Raw genomic sequence first — 18,166 nt, forward strand, 5'->3', positions numbered from 1 at the left:
GGCAGATACCTGTATCCCTGGGGACATTACCAGAAGAGAGCAAAACTCTCTGCGGGATTACAGTGAGGTCTATGACCATCTGGGGCAAATAATGCAATACAAGTCCCAGGCTTCCAAAGCCTGTGGTATGAGACTTAATAGATTTAAAGTTTTTGTTTGTTTGTTTGTTTTTAAATACACTATTTTAAATCAATCCTACAAGTTAAACAGGTAACTATGACGGCACAAGTATCATTTTTCTCTGTAGCAGATGTATACATAAAGTTGCTGAAACAAATTCAAGCTGCTCCCTTCTCCAAGCTATTTGAAGCAATTTGTTGATAGCAGTTTCCAAGTCAAATCTTTTTTCTTATATAACTTGGGTACAGCTGAGCATCTTTATACTCTTGAACAGCACATGCTACAAGGTCAGCTCCAGGTAAGGCAAAGTCTAGAGGGTTGTAGCTGCATGATCACAGATATGGCACAAGCTTTTGCTATGTGACTTTGCCTTGTACTCTATTGCTACAGAACGATATCTAGCAGTCCAAACCACACGGCTTGCTAAGCCGTCCCAACTAGTTTATGCCGAGATTCCATATACTGATTTATTAAACTGGAGTTTTCACGATTCTCACAGACCAAATAGAAACCAAGAGTGAAATAATACAAAGAGGACGCATGATCACTGTGGGATGGAGCTGGTTCGGTCACAGTGGGCCTCGTTTTAGGGTCTCGACCAAGGGAGCTTCCTCACATGGGCGGACCCAGAGGTGTCGGTGGGGGGGGGGCACTGTGAGGCGGCGCGCGGCGGGAGAGCCGAGGGGCGGCGCTGAGGGGCGGTGCTGTGGCGCAGGCGCAGTGGGTGCCGCGCGGTACCGCCATCCCGTCAGTGTCGACGGGCAGTGGGGTGGGGTGCGGCGCGGGGTCGAGTATGTCGGAGAAGAAGCAGCCGGTGGACCTGGGGCTCCTGGAGGAAGACGACGAGTTCGAGGAGTTCCCGGCTGAAGGTGCCAGGAGAGGCGGGCGGGGGAAGCGGGGCGGCGGAGGCCGTGCCGCCTGTAGGCCGCGCCGCCTGCCAACAGGCCGCGCCGGGCCGGGCCAGGCCGGGGAGAGAGCGCGGCCTGCTGCGGGCGGGGCCGGGCCGGGCCGGGCCGGGCCACTGAGGGCACTGCGGGTGGGTGGCGGGGTCACCGTGCCCGAGCCCTTAGCGCCCAGCGGCCTTGAGTCCCCGCTGCCCGGTGAGAGCCCGGTCGGGCAGGAAGGGATGTGCAGCCCGGCCGTGCTGTGTCATCGTGCGGGACCGCTGAGGGCCCCGCCGTGTCCGGGCAGGCAGGGGTGGGAGTTGGGAGGTGAGGACAGGTGTGGGAAGGAAACAGTGCACGCTGTAGACGCTCTGAGTAGCGGTTTCGTAGTCACAGTTGTAGTTGGTTTGCTTTGTGTAGGTGCAAAATGTATTGAGGGAGGGGGCTGCAGGAACATGGGCTTCAGTATGACAGCCCGTGGGCTTGTCATATCTGTGGTCTTAGAAAGGCCTCTGTTCAGTTCTGTGCCCTGAGTTCTGGCAGCTGTGCTGAGCTACTGGTGATGATAAGTGGTATGCAACACGGATAGAATGGTGGTGGTTCTTTGTCTGTCCCATGTTTCTCAGAGATGATTTCTCAGTGGCTTTATGGCCCTTAAGGATGCAGGGCACTGTAGTACTTGTACTAACATTGTTTGCACATAGCAGAGGAAAAAGTTATTAATTTAATTGAGATAAGACCTAAAACAAACTGAGAAGACGAGCCCTTCTACTTGCTTTTCCATGCATTTCTTAAAAGTGTAAAAAAAAAGTTATTGTCACTTAACATAAGTATTAACTATAAGGACAAAGGAAGTTTTCAAAGCATGCATCTGAACCTGGGGTTGAACAGCACACTGAGCTGCCGTGGCACAAGCTGCTCATCAGTGTCACAAAGTGGTGAGGTTCACAGCTCAGTGCTTATGATTTGAATCTTAGTATTCATCTCAACTCAACATTTGGTGCCTTTAAGTTTTTCTTACCTTCTTGTTCCCCTGCCACCACCCTGAGGTAAAGTTCTTTGTACAGTTAAGCAAAGCTTAAACTATAAAACTGTGTTTGAGATCGGAGAAAATGCTACTACCAGCAGATGAATCTGAATTAACTACTTGTTAGACTCAACATACATCTATATACAGAGCATGGTAAAATTCTACTAGAATCTAGCTGTGCTCCTAAAGCTGAGTAACCCGAGTGGAGATGTTCTGCAAGCTTCCTGGGCAGAACAGACTTTTGTTGAAGAGCGGCCACAGGCAGACTTCCTGTTGCTGTATCTTGCTTAAAGAGGCTCAATGAAATCCTCAAGTGAGGTAATAGTGTTGAGAGGTTATAACGAAGGTTTGGACCACCTGGAAGATTATCTTCAGTTACTTGGGAAAGAGCTATAATAAGGATTTGATCAAACTCATACCAAATTATTGCTCTTTCAAAGTAAAAACACCTTCTCCTATGTAGCAGAAAAACTGCATTTTATTATTCTCTGCCCCCCCCCCCCATCACAGGTGCTATATCCTTAAGAAACGTAGCCTGATCTGTTTAAATGTCTGTGAATTGGTCACTAAAAAGCTTCATGTATAGTGCTGCTCTGAGTGTATTGTGTAAAATACTTGGATTTTATTTTTTTATCATGTATTCTAAAGAACTTGTTGTTTTCTTTTCCCAAGTGAAAAATATGGGGAGAAGTTGCATTATATTCAGATAATTTTTTAAGGGGTTGGGCTTGATGATCTCTAGAGGTCCCTTCCAACCCCTACAGTTCTGTGATTCTGTGAGCCCATCCATGACAAGTTTATTGAAATCAATGTTGTCATTTCAGTGTACAGGAAATAGTAGCAGGCTCTCAAATTTCCAGACCCAGGTAATGCTATTGTTGTTTTGTACTGTTCCTCACAGGCACGTGGTATAGCTGGAATAGTTTTGTGTAATTCTGGGGTGTGGTGTCAACATACAGATTGCAGAACTGTAGGACTGCAGCGGGGAGGGTATCATTTTGGCTTTACTCTCTCCTACCTCCCTTTCTCCTTTCTGCTGTGGAAGGTGACTTGGGCCTTTCTGCCTTTACTCAGTGTGGTTTGAAGCATTCTTCCAGCATCCCCAGCGCTTTTGTGATTGAAGCTGAATTTGTTGTGATGAATGCTAGTTACAGTGGTTTTTTGAAAACCATATTGAGCTACTTACATTAGTAGATAAATTTGACTTTGGTACTGTTCCGAGGTTTGCTTCCTACTGCCAATGAGCAGTACAACTAAACTGAAGTACTGCGTTCTCTCATACTGCAGGTTTTCATCTGCCCCAGTTCTTTCCTCTGCTTTCTTTAAGACAAGTATAATTTCTATGTTCCCTCATCTTTTTTCCTTTATATAGCTTGAGAAGTTTAGTTGTAATGCCTTCTGTGTTTTTAATCAGTTACAAATGGATTTTCTTTCCTGGTGAATCTCAAGTGCTAATTTTGTTGCCTGCTAGCATTAAAAAAGAGAAGAAAAATGCAAGAAACAACTTTCCTTCTTGTAAATAACATTGTTCCCAATGAACTAGCTCTTAATCTTTTACCCTACAAGATGTTTTTTCATATATCTGTCCATGTTTAATGTTACATTGGCCCTTTGTCCTCCACGCTTTCCCTGAATGTGGGCAGATGATAAGGGAGAAGCAGAAGGTTACTGGTAGGAACTGCAGTTGGCAGGTGCATCTTTCAGTTTGCCTTTGCTTCTGCAGCACAGATACATTTTTGACATTTATCCACAGGCTGTCAGTGTGGTGTGAGTGAAGCGAGGATCTGTATGTGTGTTCTGGAAAAAGCATTTGATGCGTATTTATCTTTTGAATCACGAGGAAAAAAAAATTAAATACAAAGCTGGGACTGAGTGCCTTTTGTTGAACTTTTAGGAATCAAATAATGTTTTTTTTTTTTTGTAATGTGCTGCTACAGCTTGTCCACTTGTATTCAAAATATCCCTTATGAGAAAGTAGATCCTGTGTGCCACAGTGTGAAGCGTGCAGTGCTTTTCTTACCAAGTTCTGGTTTTGTCAGAAGATTGTTTTATTGCTTTATTAATCACTCTGTGCTGTTTGGTCTCATGAACACTTGAGAATGATCTGAACTTTAATAAAATTCCTTGTCCTCTGAAGTCTGCCTTACCCAGAGGTCACTAGGACGTGGTGCCAAAGCAGTGTGAAACATGCTATATAGCCTTCTTTTCCTGTCTTTAGATTGGACTGGTTTAGATGAAGATGAAGATGCACATGTCTGGGAAGACAATTGGGATGATGACAACGTAGAAGATGATTTCTCCAATCAGTTAAGGTGATATTATTTTTTAACTTACTATTCTAGAAGCTGGATAAAATGTTTAAAACCGTATTGTTCAGTTAGTAATATCTGAAACTTGGAAATCTACTTGGTTTAAAAAAGAAATCTGAAAACAGAAATGGAAGCTTCTCTTTGTGTTTCTGTCTGAAAGGTTTCAGAACCAGACTTAGGGGATTACAGCACGATTTGAAATACTGATCATTTAGTCTTTTAAATTATTAACTATGAGCCCTGAGTTATGCCTAATATTGTCATCATGCTTGGCCTTTTATGATGTTATGCTACTTAAGACAGTACAGAGATGTCTGCAAATCATGATACAGTTGACCTTTTCAGTTTAGCACTGGTCCATTGCTATGCATTTGAAAAGTCTGAATTGTACTGCAGAGATTAATGGCGAGGGAGCCAAGATGCTCTGTGCTACACTATGCTGTAAGCAAAGTGTGTTGGTAAAACCCTTTCCAGTAATTTCAAAATAGCATTGCTGTGCTTTGACCAAACAGATGATTGTTGGAAAAATTTACCATATTTATTCAGGTTCCCTTCTTTTGTGTGATGAGCAGCAGTAGCAGAATAAATATTTGTAGCATGCTTTAAAAAAGTGATAGTAATTTACGTACCTGTAATCCACTTGTATAATCCTCCTGGTCACTTGCCATTTCAGTTAATGTAATTATAATTTGAATTGTTTCAACAGTCAACACAAATTCACATTTCATAATTAGTCCTTCATTATGTTGCATGCAGAGTAAATGTCTGCAGTACAGCCTGAATAACTTCCTGGGATGAGCTCCTGTGTAAAGGGAGAAAGTGACCCTTTGTGTAGCAGAAATAAAAGCTTGTAGTCCTTCCTTAACAAGGTCGGAATGCAGTTAAATTGTAATTCTGGAAATGTTAATGCTGATACACAGTGAAAGACAGGGATAGTGTAATTCTTGACGAGCGTAGTTGATCTCGACAGACCGTCAGTGTATGTCCTAATTACAGCCTGTAGTGCTGGTGTCCTTATACTTGCCTTAAAATGATAGTTTGCAATGTTTCTTTGTTGCAGCATGTTTTTATTTCATCTTCAGAAAGAAAGTGATGCGCTCTTCCACTTCTAAAATTCCAACACTGTGTGAACTAACCTGAGATTTAGACTGCTGTGTCTAAATACATATATGCTAGGGCTAGGATATAAAACAGGGTGTAGTTCTACCTGATGTGTTGGAGGCAGGTGGGTAAGAAGCTAACTGGGGCCAGGTTAGGAGCAGTAACCTTTGGCAATTGCTGACCTGCTGTCCCAACCACGATTAAAGTGAACAAAGCAGTCCTTTTTCCTTGGAATTGCACCAAGATTTAAACATGGTATTAATACATATTATATATATATTAAAGAGCTAGCTTTTTTTTGTTACGTATGTGCATTTAAATCACTCAGATCAGTGATCTCATGGAGTTTTAGGAAATTGAGAATAACTAGTATGAATTGATCATGGAGTGTTTTTTTTCTAACGGATTATTGCTGGCTTACTGGTACTGCTTTGCAACATATAGTTCAACAAGCCACAGCTGGTCAGGGGGCAAGAAAATGTGGTTGAAGCAAATGTCTGTATTTTTCCTATGGGATATACTTCTGGTGATCCTAAGACATTAAGATGAGGAACTGTAAAGTAAGTAGAGATTATCAATGTGACCGAGCAAGCAGTGTGGCATGTTCACTGTTTCTAAAATGATTGTATGTTGTGCAATGTGCATGTTGAAAAAGTATTTGTTTTTAATATATGCATCTTTATTTTTTCATACAGAGCTGAATTAGAAAAACACGGATACAAGATGGAAACTTCATAGCTTTTACTGATACAGCGATGTAACGTTGAACTTTGGATAGACTATATTGAGAAAAGGTGGAAAATGAGAAGATGCTTGGTTCATTATCTGCTTGGATTTATTATTGTTTTGTATGGAAAATAAAGTTTTTAATCCTAGCCTGAGTCATATGTTCAGCCTCTGCTACACTGGTAACTTGTCTTTTGGTTGTTAGATGCTTTGTGTGACTGAGCTCACAGATTCTTGCAGGGTGCTACTGGTGGTCTCAGTGGCTGATGTCACTGCACCAGCTCCAGCGATGGGGAATCAAACATGCACAACCAGAATGAGGACTAGGGAACATTTCTGTTACGCGTGATGTGGAGTGTGAAATAAATAAAATACTTATGAAAGAAAAAATTACTCCTGTATTCCAATTAAAATGCAGCAGAGGTAGAAAGGATTTGGGGGAAGTGATAAAGCTTAGTTTGCTTTAAGACTTGGTCATAATGACTTGTAATTTAACGTGGGTACCAGTTTGATAGCCTTGGAAGATAAAAACCCATTCTAGAGTGCACTTTACAACAGCAGAAATCCAAATTTGACAATTTTGTCCTGTCATTTCTCAACTCTGTTAAAGAAGAGACCTTTCTGAGGGTGAGGAAAGTTCTGTTCTCATGGTTATTTAATCCTGGGAATCTCTGGTGAAATTGCCTCCAATTTGCCAGTTACAGCAGTTCATCTGTATCACACAAATGCCTGCTGAGAACGGAAATCAAACTTCCAACTCATTTCATGGAGCCCGACAAATAGTTGCCAGATAGATACGAGTGTAGTGACTGGATTCGATTACTCTCTGAACTAGAAAACAGAAGGTGGAAATTACAAAACCTATTACCAATTCCATGAATCCTCCTTGAAGGAGCTGTTAAAACTGGTGTACACAAAGGCACGGGGAGATAAGGCGTCCTGGAAATGTAGACCGTGATTGCAAATAATAAAAAATATTTTTTTTGTTATCAGGAGACAAATACAGCTGTGCACTCGTGGGAGTTAGCTGCTTAGCTGCAAATGAGCTGCTTGCTGTTTCATCGGTTCTTTGCAGAAGAGAGGAGGTTGTTTTTTGAAGCGAGCATTCAGAGTAAAGGTAGTAGATGATGGATGCGTTCTAATGGTAGTAAATGCTTGTATTTTTTTAACCCCGTTAACTAAATGGTGGTATCTTCTGTTTTAGCTGTGTTTCTTAATGCAAAATGCTGGGAAGGTGACAAAGGCAGCTGTCCCTCCCACCCCTTCCATTTCAGTGGTGGTGTGTTTACGGTGGAGTTAGATTGGCTGGGGTTCTTACTGCTTTGTGAAGATAGCTCTGTAAAGACTGAGAGCTTTCATCACCATACAGATGGTTCTGCAAATCTAAGTGTTTCAGATGGTACTAGACTATTTCTAGTTCTAGTACTGCTGGAAAAAGGAGTTTGAATAAATGACTGCTCGGGATTGCAATACATGGCCAGTGCAGCCCAGTTCAGCCTCATACAAAGTACTGGTGTTCATGTTTTGCTGAATAACTGGAGTCCCTATGTTGAACAACAAGCAGCAATGTGAATGCCCTTAAATTAGGGTTGGGGGCTTAAAATGTACACTGAGTACAATTCTGAGATTGCTGGTGCTATTGATGTGTTAATATTGGGAAGCTGAGTAATGAGGTGGACCAAAGGAAAATGACAGATGAGTTACGGGAACGTCTGGAGCAATCTCTGTGTATGGGCAGCTGCTTTCCATTATAGGATTCTGGGAACCTGGCTGGGGCAGCCCTATCATATCGGTTACTAGCAGCAGGAGGAAGCTGTTGAGGCAGGAAAGCACCTTTGCCTCAAGAAATCTTGCTTAGTTTTTGCTGAGCTAGGGTTGCTTCTTTTTCTGCTTTCTTCACAAAAGCAGAACTAGAAGTCTAGGCTGTGTTTCAGTAACAACCTGCCAGCTAAAAGAATAGAAGCCCATCATGTGTTTTGAAGGTGGGTTTGATGATACAGTTGTGCAGCGCTATCTGCGTAAGAGGACTCATTCCAAAGAGATAAACAAGTCACGCACAAAACGGTATGGGAACGCACTGCAAAACCAAGCGCTCCTTCAGTTCTTTTCCCTCTCAAGTTTACTGCATGGTCACGCAGGTTCTCTTTGATCTTTCTAGTATAAAAAAGACTGTAACCACTCTCTCTAGATGGTCTGTTTTTCTTTCTAAAAATATTCAAATCCAGCTGGTTTTTGAGACCAAAGCTTGAGTGCTCTGATGTTCTAGAGGGAAAGCTGTCAAAGATGTCACTGTAGCAGTTCACCCCAGTTCACCTGTTGTAACACACGAAGCGTGGGAGATGGGAATGCTGTGGGGCTGTGGGGGAGGACGCTCTGAGAAAAGGTGGATTTGGGAAGGATGATTGCATGCAGGCACAGGTGGGCATACAGTGGAGTGTACAGACCCGGGTGCAGGTGAGATTGGGCTTTTCTAGTCGAGCAAGTAGGTCAACGTGGGGGTGGGAGGTGATTACTGCTTGGGTGTGGGCTACTGCAGGGATCTGGTTCCCAGTTGTGAGAAGAGGACAGGTCACAGTGAGGTGGGTGTAGCACTGCACCTGGGGACCTAACACCCATGGCAGTCTGTCCTTTGCTGAGCTGGGATATTTGGTCACAGTCCCTTTGCCAGGGTTTGAAAGTACATAATGTGGATCTACATCTCCCTGCTGTGCACAGCTCTGGCAGCAAGGAAGGGTTGAATTGCTCTGGCCCAGATGCTGGGGATATCCTGGGGCAAAGCACCCTTCAGGTAATTCGGGAAAGCCTTGAGAGTTTCGTGTTTGCTCGTGAGCTGGGCTCTGACTTTACCTTGATCCTCAGAAAACTACACGTTGAAAAAGAAATGCGAAGTCACGGCTAAGGCAGGCAGTCCAAATGGCAAGCAGGCAGAATGCAGGTTATCTGAAAAGCCTTACGTGCAGCTCTTTTGTCTCCACAAAGCCCTCGCTGTTTTCCCACTGCCTCCCTCTGCCAGGTTTCAGAGCAGCACGAGCATCTTCTGTGCTGGCTGCTGCTGGGTCGCAGCGTGTCCTGTCCCAGTTATCGCCGCGTCCGAGCTGTGCTGTGCACTACAGGCAAGCAGTGCTGGGTCTGTGTGCTTTAACCACGTTCTCAGTTGTTTTTCACCATCTCTGGGAGACGGACAAGTATTTTCCCCTCTTTGAAGTGTACGCTAATTTTAAGAGCTCAGTGTGAGACCCCAGGACCTCATGTTTCACAGGGTTCGGTAGCGAGTAAATGCCCCGTGTGCGCAAACGTTTCCGTACTGCTGTGCACATTCAGCATTTCTGCTGAGTGGGATTTATGGGGTATCAAGTCAGCCACCCAGAAAAGGAGGAGCAGGCATTACGACCTCTGTAGCTTTGGTAATGAATGAGGCAAGGGCTCCGTGAGTCACTGGCTTCCTTTGCTTGCTTTTTCTTGATATTTTTTTTTCTTACCCTATTTCTTTCTGGAGAACTAATAAGTCCCTGGGGGGAGGGGGTGAGTGTGGGGAAATACACTGTCATAAAACCGAGGACTGTGAGTGTACGTGTGCATGGAAGAAGGAATTCACACTGCACAGAGTTCCAGCATTTCCTATCTTTAAGTGTTTGACTTTATAGCCCTAATAATAATCCTCTAATGCAGGTATGAATTTGTTTGCATAATAATACAGCTAAATTCGGTTTAATTCCGAGGCATGCAGGGAAGTAAGAAGATTGATGCCCAGAAAGTTTTTGTGATGGAATTTTACTAAAGAATGAATGTTACGTAACATTTCAAACACACTGAGATCCTTCAAGATGAAGTGTGTGATATATACGCACTATATTTGCAAACTATAATTTAGCAACCATTTAAAAATCGCAGTCAGTGTTCCAACCTCTTCCATGCGGTGGGTGAGATCCTTTGTCAACGGAGAGCTAAGGGCAGTGAATGTGAGATTCATTAAGTAATTACAGAGGAACATTAATTTCAAATTAATTTCAACAGTAGTCTTAGGCATTAGCAACCGAATTAGGGAGACCGAAGGCAGACAGTAATGCGGCTCAATACTTTTAATAAAAGAAGGCATTTGAAGTGATTTACATAACGCTGATGATAAGCCCTCATTTAATGGGTTTCCAAGCGCTCCCCGCCTCCCCTTCCTCTCACCTCTGCCCGTCTCTGGGATGTGGCCGCGCTTCCCGTCTCAGCTCTCTCATTTCATCGAGTTTCTCCCAAACCTGCCCCGTGCCGGCTTCGTAATACACGATCGGGCTTTCTGGAGTTTGTTAGTGTGAGCTGGAACTTTTAGTGCTCCCGAATCCGCAGCGCTGCAAGGCACGGGGAAGCGGTGGAGCCACGGCTGACAAGGCCCCCAGGAAAATAAATGGTGGAGAATAAAAAAGGCAGATTAGGGTACTGGGGGATGCTTGCCTACAGGCAGAGCAGGGAGATGAAAAACAGCACATCAGCAAGTGAATGGGTCACATGTAATGGGTAATGACCAGCCCTTTTCATCTTTTCTCCAGTGATCTCAAGACTTAATGAAAAGGAGCAGGCACTGGGCTGGGTTTGCACTGCACCTGATGGAGGCACAGCTGCTCTGTTGGCTTACCCAGGGTGCAAAATAACCCTGCCACACTCCATGCCTCACCCTTTGGCTCATCCTGCACCAGCATGATGGAAGCACTACGCTTCTGGGGACGCCGGTGCGCTGTTGGGTATACGAGGAATGCTGGAGGGGGGCAGTGGGGACAGTTACAGAACTGTAGAATCATTAAGGTTGGAAGAGACCCTTGAGATCATCTAGTCCAACCGTCACCACCATGCCCTCTCATCATGTCTCTCAGTGCTTGAACACGGCCGAGGACAGTGACTCCACCACCTCCCCAGGCAGCCTGTTCCAGTGCCTCGCTACCCTTTCTGAGAAGAAATTTTCCCCACATCCAACTTACTCTTCCATTGCAGCACTGGCCTTCTGTCCAGGTGTGAGTGAGCTGGTGCTCAACTCCTCTATCATCAATGTGCATTAGGAAAGAAAAGAACACGCCGTTTTCTAGGCTGGGAGTGCCGGTGAGATGATGTTGGCACTGCACATATTGCCCGGGACATCACTTCTAGGCAGTGCTGAGCTGAACCAGGGGCAGTCTGTTCCCTGGCCGGGTGCTGCTGCCTCTACTGCACAGAGGGTCTCCTGCTGAACCCTGTGGGTATCACAACGGTTAAAGGAGTAATAATAAAGCCAGTTGGTAGAGGTTTGATTGCAACTTGATGGAGCTGCAGAAAGTGTGTGACTCATCTTAAATAGAATATATATATTGCTGTTATAAATAGGCTCCTTTCTGTGGTTGCAATGACATATTTAGAAATTGCTGTTCTTTTTAAAAATAACTTTGATGTTATACAGATATTTGGGGCCTTGTGGGTTACATTGCTTGTTGAGAAAATAGACACTTCAGCAGCAGCTTGCTGTCACACCAGATACACACCGTGCTTCTACAAACATGACATTAGAGGTGTACCCCTGCACTGAGGCTGAGACAGAAACAACTTGCAAAGACCCTGCAGGAGAGGATGGAGTGGACTGTGGTGGTTGCAGCACCAAAGAGGAGTTGGAGGAAGAGAGGCTCCTGAGTGAAGTATTAGGAAGCAAGGGATGCTCTGGTTCAGCTTCGGAGGATAAAATGCACAGTTGCCTTTGCATTGAAAAAGTAGATATGGAGTGAGCTCTCTTTCTAGCTTGATGGACGGCACATCTGGAAGGCAGAGGGAACAGTCCATCTGGCTCACCTAGGAGGCAGCTGTGGGGTGCTCTGATTGAACTTCTCCAGTTCCTCTATGGAGAAGAAAATTGTCATGCATGGAGATAGCTTAAAGACATAGTGAAAATGGGACATTGGAAGCTCAAGCAAGACAAATTCAGGCTGTATACTTTTACAGCGGGTTCTGAATCGAACTGTTGAAAGATTTCCCCATGAGGAGTGCTGGGCTGTGCCTATGGAGCTGGTAAAATGGATTAAGTTTCTTGATGCTTTGTGATGGCTGAGCAAGAAGGTGTAGATGCGAGGCAGGAATGGCAGTATGCAAGCGTGGCTGTGTTAAACAGGATAAATGTACGTGAGCATTTCAGTCCTTTCCCACCATTGCTTTCCTGTTCTCCTTCTGCTCAGCTCTTCAGAAAATTTTGCTGGCCTTTAGTGCCAGTGTGAGTTTCTGCTGTACCACCACCATGCATAGAGAATGTGTAAGGGCTGGACACAAATATATTGATACTTCTCTGGAAAATTCTCACCAGTTTCCAAAAGTCTGTGGCTGCAAGTTTTCCCACCTTGGACTGTAATGGTCCTTAGTGGATGCTTCTGCAACAAATGTACCATGAAGCTTTTGCAACATGTTGGTCTTTGATTATTAAAAAAAAATCCACTGCTTAATCATGCAATGGGGAAGAGAAATCTCCTTTTCTGTGTTGGTCTTTGGCTCAAGGATAATTTCTGCAATTTAAAGCTTGTTGCAGAGCATGAGCCTAACAGGAAGCAGCAAGAAGGAGGGAAGGATATCCACGGAGGATGCCTCTGTGGTGTGGGCTGGTGACTTTTTCAGCTCCAAAGAAGTGACAAGCTCTGATGGACTGTGGCACTTCAGCATCAACTCTGTAGTGAGCGCTGTTAATCGTCATCACTGATTGCTCTTACTGAGACTTCAAGTGATTGGAAAAACTGCCCGACATTCATGAAAAGAGAGCGGAGCCTCTTCAGCCTACTGCTGGAAAATCTTGAAAACAAATACATGGTTAGTTAGGGAGGGGATGGGCTAAGTTAAACATTGCATTTGTGAAAAACATACGAGGAAAGAAAAATGTAATTGTAGAGATGGCAAGAGAGATGCAGAATTGCAAAAGGGGCAAAAGCCACATCATCCTGAGCTGCAGAGGTGAGAAGTGTTGAATGCAGATGTGCTCCCTCAGAAGTAAGGGACCTATTGATCCTCAGTGGGGTGGGTCACCAGGATGAAGGCTTGCACTGCCTCCCCATGCCTGGGTTCTGCAGCTGTTTTACCACTGCTTGTTGTGCAGAGTGGCTCTAGGCACTGTGCTGTGCCTCCTCTGTATGGAAAGAGAGAAATATCCATTTTACAAAGTGATAGCAAGCTGTTGCGCGTCCCCAGCCCTGCACAGTCCATAGACTCTGCTGGAATGTCTCCAGACAGAAATATCTATATTTCAAAAAATATTTAGTTATTGAAACCAAAAATCTCCATAGGGATGCACACTTCGAGCAAAACACTTCAAGTTCTGCCACGGGAGAGAGTGGGCAACTGCAAGGGTGTTCCTGGCTGGCTCTTCACTTGGGCTGAGGGCAGCTGGGTGGATGGAGATCCCTTCCATGTCACCACATGCTGATCACCAGTGGGGGATCCACACATGATGGGTATGAGTGCCAGGATCTCTCACTTCATCACTTTCAGCAGCTCCTGGGTCTATGTTGCCAAGGAAATGGCAGTAAATGCAAATTCCAGTTTTAGGAGATCCCTATACTGCTTTCATTCAGGAATATCTCTGCTATTTTAAGGAATTTACAATTTGAGACTTTGTTGTTTCTATCTGGTAAAGATTACTGAATTTCTGATCGTGTAGTTTTCACTATTTTCAGTCGCTTAACACATATTGCCTAGAGAAGCTGTGGTTGTCCCAACCCTGAAGGTATTCAGGGCCAGGTTGAACGGGCCCTGGGCAGCCTGATCTAGTGGGTGGCAGCCCTGCCCATGGCAGGGGGTTTCAAACTGGGTGATCTTTAAGTTCCCATCCAACCCAAGCCATTCTGTGATTCATTCTGTGATTCTGTGGAGCCTATCTGAAATGTTTGCTTTCCCATAAAAGATATGGCGTTTACTGTTTTGTCCTGTCGGAACAGCCCTGCTCAGGTTGGCAGACCTGTTTTTTGACAGGCGTACAGCTCAAGGGAGAGCTTCAACCTTGATGCAGCCCCTACCCTCTGTGGGACTTGGCCCAGATGGAGCTGTATTTGGTTACATCTCCCTTGCACCCTGCATTCTCTGGCTTGCCATCTGTCCGCACACCTCTGTCTGGGGATTCAGTAGATGCAGTCACACACAGAGTCCCAAGTGTGTGGAATGTAAAGCAGAGAGCAATTGCAGTCTTCTCTCTTACTGCCTCTTTGGAGGGGGCAAAGATGGGTGCTGGGAAGAATAGAAGCTTGCTGCCTTCCTGACAGGGTTGGAGCTGTGACAGGATAGTGCACTGTTTTCAATATTCCACTTAGCCGCTCCCAAACACTCTCTTACAACTAAAAAATAAGTGATTTACATACTATTAATGATCACCATAATTTCCTATCAGGCTTTGCTATTAAAGTGGCCTTCCATTTTATCAGTGGCTTTTTTCAACAGTCACCCATTGCTTTGAGGGCTTTGAAGCTGCTTTTCTGTTTCATTTGAAATAAAAATGAACACAGGCAATATTACAATCACAGGCGTGTGTTTGTTTTCAAAGGGACTGCATTAGCATTTCAAGGGAAAAAAAAAGTCTTCCTGAAAACCACCAGGTGATCGCCAGCGCGCTGCTCAAACAAGGCTGTGAAGTGACAAGGTAGAAACCTGCACTCCCCGTAATGAGATGGAAGTTCAGCAACAGCAGAGGGGACGTACATAAAACAGGAGGTGTGCAGAGCTGCATTACTATAAGGGCCATCGAATCACACACACAGTGTCAGGGAGTTGACACTGCTGATTTTGCTGGAGATTCAGCAATTTAAGTAACTTAATCAAGTGTCATAATTGATTGGAGGTTCATTTCCTCTCTTGGAAATCCTTAAGGGTGGTCATTGCTTGCTAAAAGCATTTGATGCCCCCCACAATGGAGCGTCGGCATTTCTCCCCCTCGCCCACAGAGAGCCACGGGCAGCATGTGTCAGGGAGCATATTGTCCCCAGGAGAGATGGAGCCCCACTGGGAGGGCAGCAGTCTGTCACGGTGCCTTCACCAGTGGTTGATGAGCAGCTCCGGGCCCTGGGGGGAGGGGGCCGTGCTGTGGGAAGAGGCTTTGTGCAGCTTCCATAGAATCACAGAATAGCCTGGGCTGGAAGGGACACGCGATGAGTATTGAGTGCAACCCCTGGCTCCTCACAGGAGCACCCAGAATTCAGACCCTGCATCTGAGAGCACTGTCCAAATGCTCCTTGAACTCTGACAGCTGTGACCCTGGGCAGCCCATTCCTTGCCCACCACCCTTGGATGCAGACTCTTTCCCTGACCCCCTGCTGCCCCTCTCCCATTCAGCTCCATTCAGTTCCCTCACAGAGGGCAGAGCTCAGCGCTGTGAGGAGCTGCAGCCACCATGAGGCCTCCCCTCAGCTCTAATACTCTGTGCTGAGCAAACTAAGGCATCTCACACATTTGCCCTCCAGCCCCTTCACTGTCTTCATAGCCCTCCTTTGGACACTCTAATAGCTGTATGCCTTTCCTACCTTGTGGCACTCAAACTGCACCCAGTGCTGGAGCGGCACAACCCCTCCCCTCGCTGGGTGGCATTGCTGGGCCTGGTGCTCCCCATGGGTGCAGTTGTGCCTTTCGGTTGCAGGGCACACTGCTGGCTCACGCTCAACTTTCTGTCAGCCAGAACCCTCACATTCATTTCTATGGGGCTGCTCTCCAGCCTTTCATCTCCCAGTCTGTACCTGCATGCAGGGCTACCCAATCCCAGGTGCAGAATCCAGCACTTGCTCTTGTTAAACCTCATGCAGCTGGTGATTGCCCAGCCCTCTGATTTGTCTAGATCTCTCTGCAAAACCTCTCTGCCCTCTGTAGAGTCAGCCACTCTCCAGTGCAATGCCCCATCCAGATGACAAAAATTTGGCAGTATTAAAAGCTTCCTGTTTTACCCAGAGAGCAAAGCACTATTTCTTTAATATGCTTTCAAAAAACTCCTCTTGGATTTAGGCCACAGGGGAGAAAACACCGTCCCTTAGATTCTGACAAAGCTAAAATGAAAAAATTCACTCCACTGGAAAGGATTCTTAGTTTAAAGGGCAACATAGAAAATAGTTTCAAACTAAGTATAACTGATGTTAAAAAGCTGCTGTCTTTGTAAACTGGAATTCCCAACCACCAAACACAATAGTGGCTCCAGCAGGCAGATTTCTGCCAGTCCTACACTTCCATGATGTAGCTCCACTACTGTGCAAACCTAGTGTAACTATTTTATTCAGTCGACCCAATTGCAGAGAAGCAACCTACTATACACACAATATTCAATGTATATATTGAGGATATTCTGTTTAAATTGGTGAAAGCCATCTTCCAGCAGCAGGAAGAAAAGCCCTCGCCACTATTTTTTTTTTTTCATGCTTCTCTTCAGTGAAGACTTAAATACGGTTGCATTTGTATTTTGCACCTTGGAAAATATTTGTATTTTAAAACAGCGCATTGAAGCTTTGAGCCGGAAAACACTAATGCACAAGAGTAACTTTATTTATACATCAGGAATATTTTAGTCAAATGGTCCAATATTTACAGAATCAGATTCTGAAAAATAATGTACTATTTCATGTTGTACCACTATTGGTGCAAAAATTAATGGATGCATTATTTAAATCAGGCATTTAGAGACAAGCTTTGCTTCTTGGCTGTTTTTGCTATCATATTGTTGGAAGAAACAAGTAAATAAAGTCTGAGAGAATGGGAATTGAAAACAGAGGAAATGAAATGGAAACACATGACTCGTTTGAGACGTAAGGCACACCTGCTTCAGGCTGAAATGTCTCAGATTCAGAGCAAAGGCAATTTTCAGCCTTCCCTCTGACCCAGGATTTAGTAAAATTCTTGATCCGTCTTTTCACATCTAAAAAATCCTTTCATCCTTTTGGTCTCCATCAGCCTTGGAGGTTAAATCTTCCCTTTCAGCTCTGATTATCACAAACGTTACTCTGTAGGAGTGGAGACCCTGGTTTTACCCAGAACTGGCCTTTGCATTCAGACTTAAATGCCTTTTCTTCCACAGCACACACAAAACAATTTGTTTAATGCTCTCGATATTAAGTATGGCCTTCAGAGAAAACTCTTGAGTCTTTGCTCAGGCAAGGTCATTTTCAACCAGGAGAGTGAACCATTTGTGACTTCAGCCAGGACTGTGAGCCATGCCAGCTTCAGCCAGAATGAAGGTGTAGAGGTCTATGAGCAGCACCACTGAAGGAAGCACAGCAGACTTTTCTAGCAGGGAAATGAAGTATTCCCATACGTAGGCCAACAACAAAATTGTTGGGCTAATTAGACAAGTAAATCCTGCCTGATGATGTCCTACACACAGATAAACATGTTTACTTCTGGGACTGATCTTTATCAGACCTTTTATTAGCAACCCAAATAGCAGCTAATGCCTCCAACAAAAGCACTTCTTGACTCTTTTGGAGTTAGATTCTGACCCCAAAGGTGTGATACCCTTTCTGTTGCTGTTTCTGTCACTGTGGAGTAGTTGCAGTGGTCTCTGTAGCTTGGAGTTGATTTGGAGATGCAGTACTCTTGAATGGTTAAGTGCTTCCTGCTGTCATCTCTGTCATTTACTGGTAGCAGAATGAAACCTATATTAAAAAAAAAATCCCCCATTAAAGCACTTAGCTAAATAACTTTCATCCCATCCTGTCACTATAGCCTCAATCCAGTCTGTATTTCATGCCTGAGCCACCAAGCTGGGGGGACCTGCCCCCTTTGCACGTCTCTGTGGCAACACTTGGCTGTTTCATTCAGTTCCCAAAAGCAGCAGAGCTGGTTGTGTGGGGAAATCAAGAGCAGAAATACCACTGAGAAGGAAATAATGTCAGTTGCTACCCTCCACCTAAAATAAGACCTCCATTGAGTACACTGTAGTGTCACAGCAACTCTGACTCCTTCCCAGGTTTGAGGTCTTCCACAGAGATGGAGAAGGGAAAAAAACAACCCCTGGAGAGGGTGTTTTGTGCTCACCAAACTGGATTTTTACT

General features: G+C 44.7%; 1 protein-coding gene across 1 annotated transcript; it reads left to right on the forward strand.

Annotated features, from left to right (window-relative positions):
• Window positions 1-827: 827 nt before the first annotated feature.
• On the forward strand, window positions 828-6,319 carry SEM1 (SEM1 26S proteasome subunit). The gene is made up of 3 exons (XM_065731284.1): window positions 828-989; window positions 4,253-4,346; window positions 6,140-6,319. The coding sequence occupies exons 1-3, from the start codon at window positions 914-916 to the stop codon at window positions 6,180-6,182; spliced, it is 213 nt and encodes a 70-aa protein (XP_065587356.1). The 5' UTR covers window positions 828-913; the 3' UTR covers window positions 6,183-6,319.
• The last annotated feature ends 11,847 nt before the right edge of the window (window positions 6,320-18,166 follow it).

This window comes from Cyrtonyx montezumae, unplaced genomic scaffold (genome assembly GCF_038088225.1).
Source record: "Cyrtonyx montezumae isolate F1298 unplaced genomic scaffold, pur_monq_1.0 scaffold_14, whole genome shotgun sequence".
In the NCBI taxonomy this organism is placed as follows: domain Eukaryota; kingdom Metazoa; phylum Chordata; class Aves; order Galliformes; family Odontophoridae; genus Cyrtonyx; species Cyrtonyx montezumae.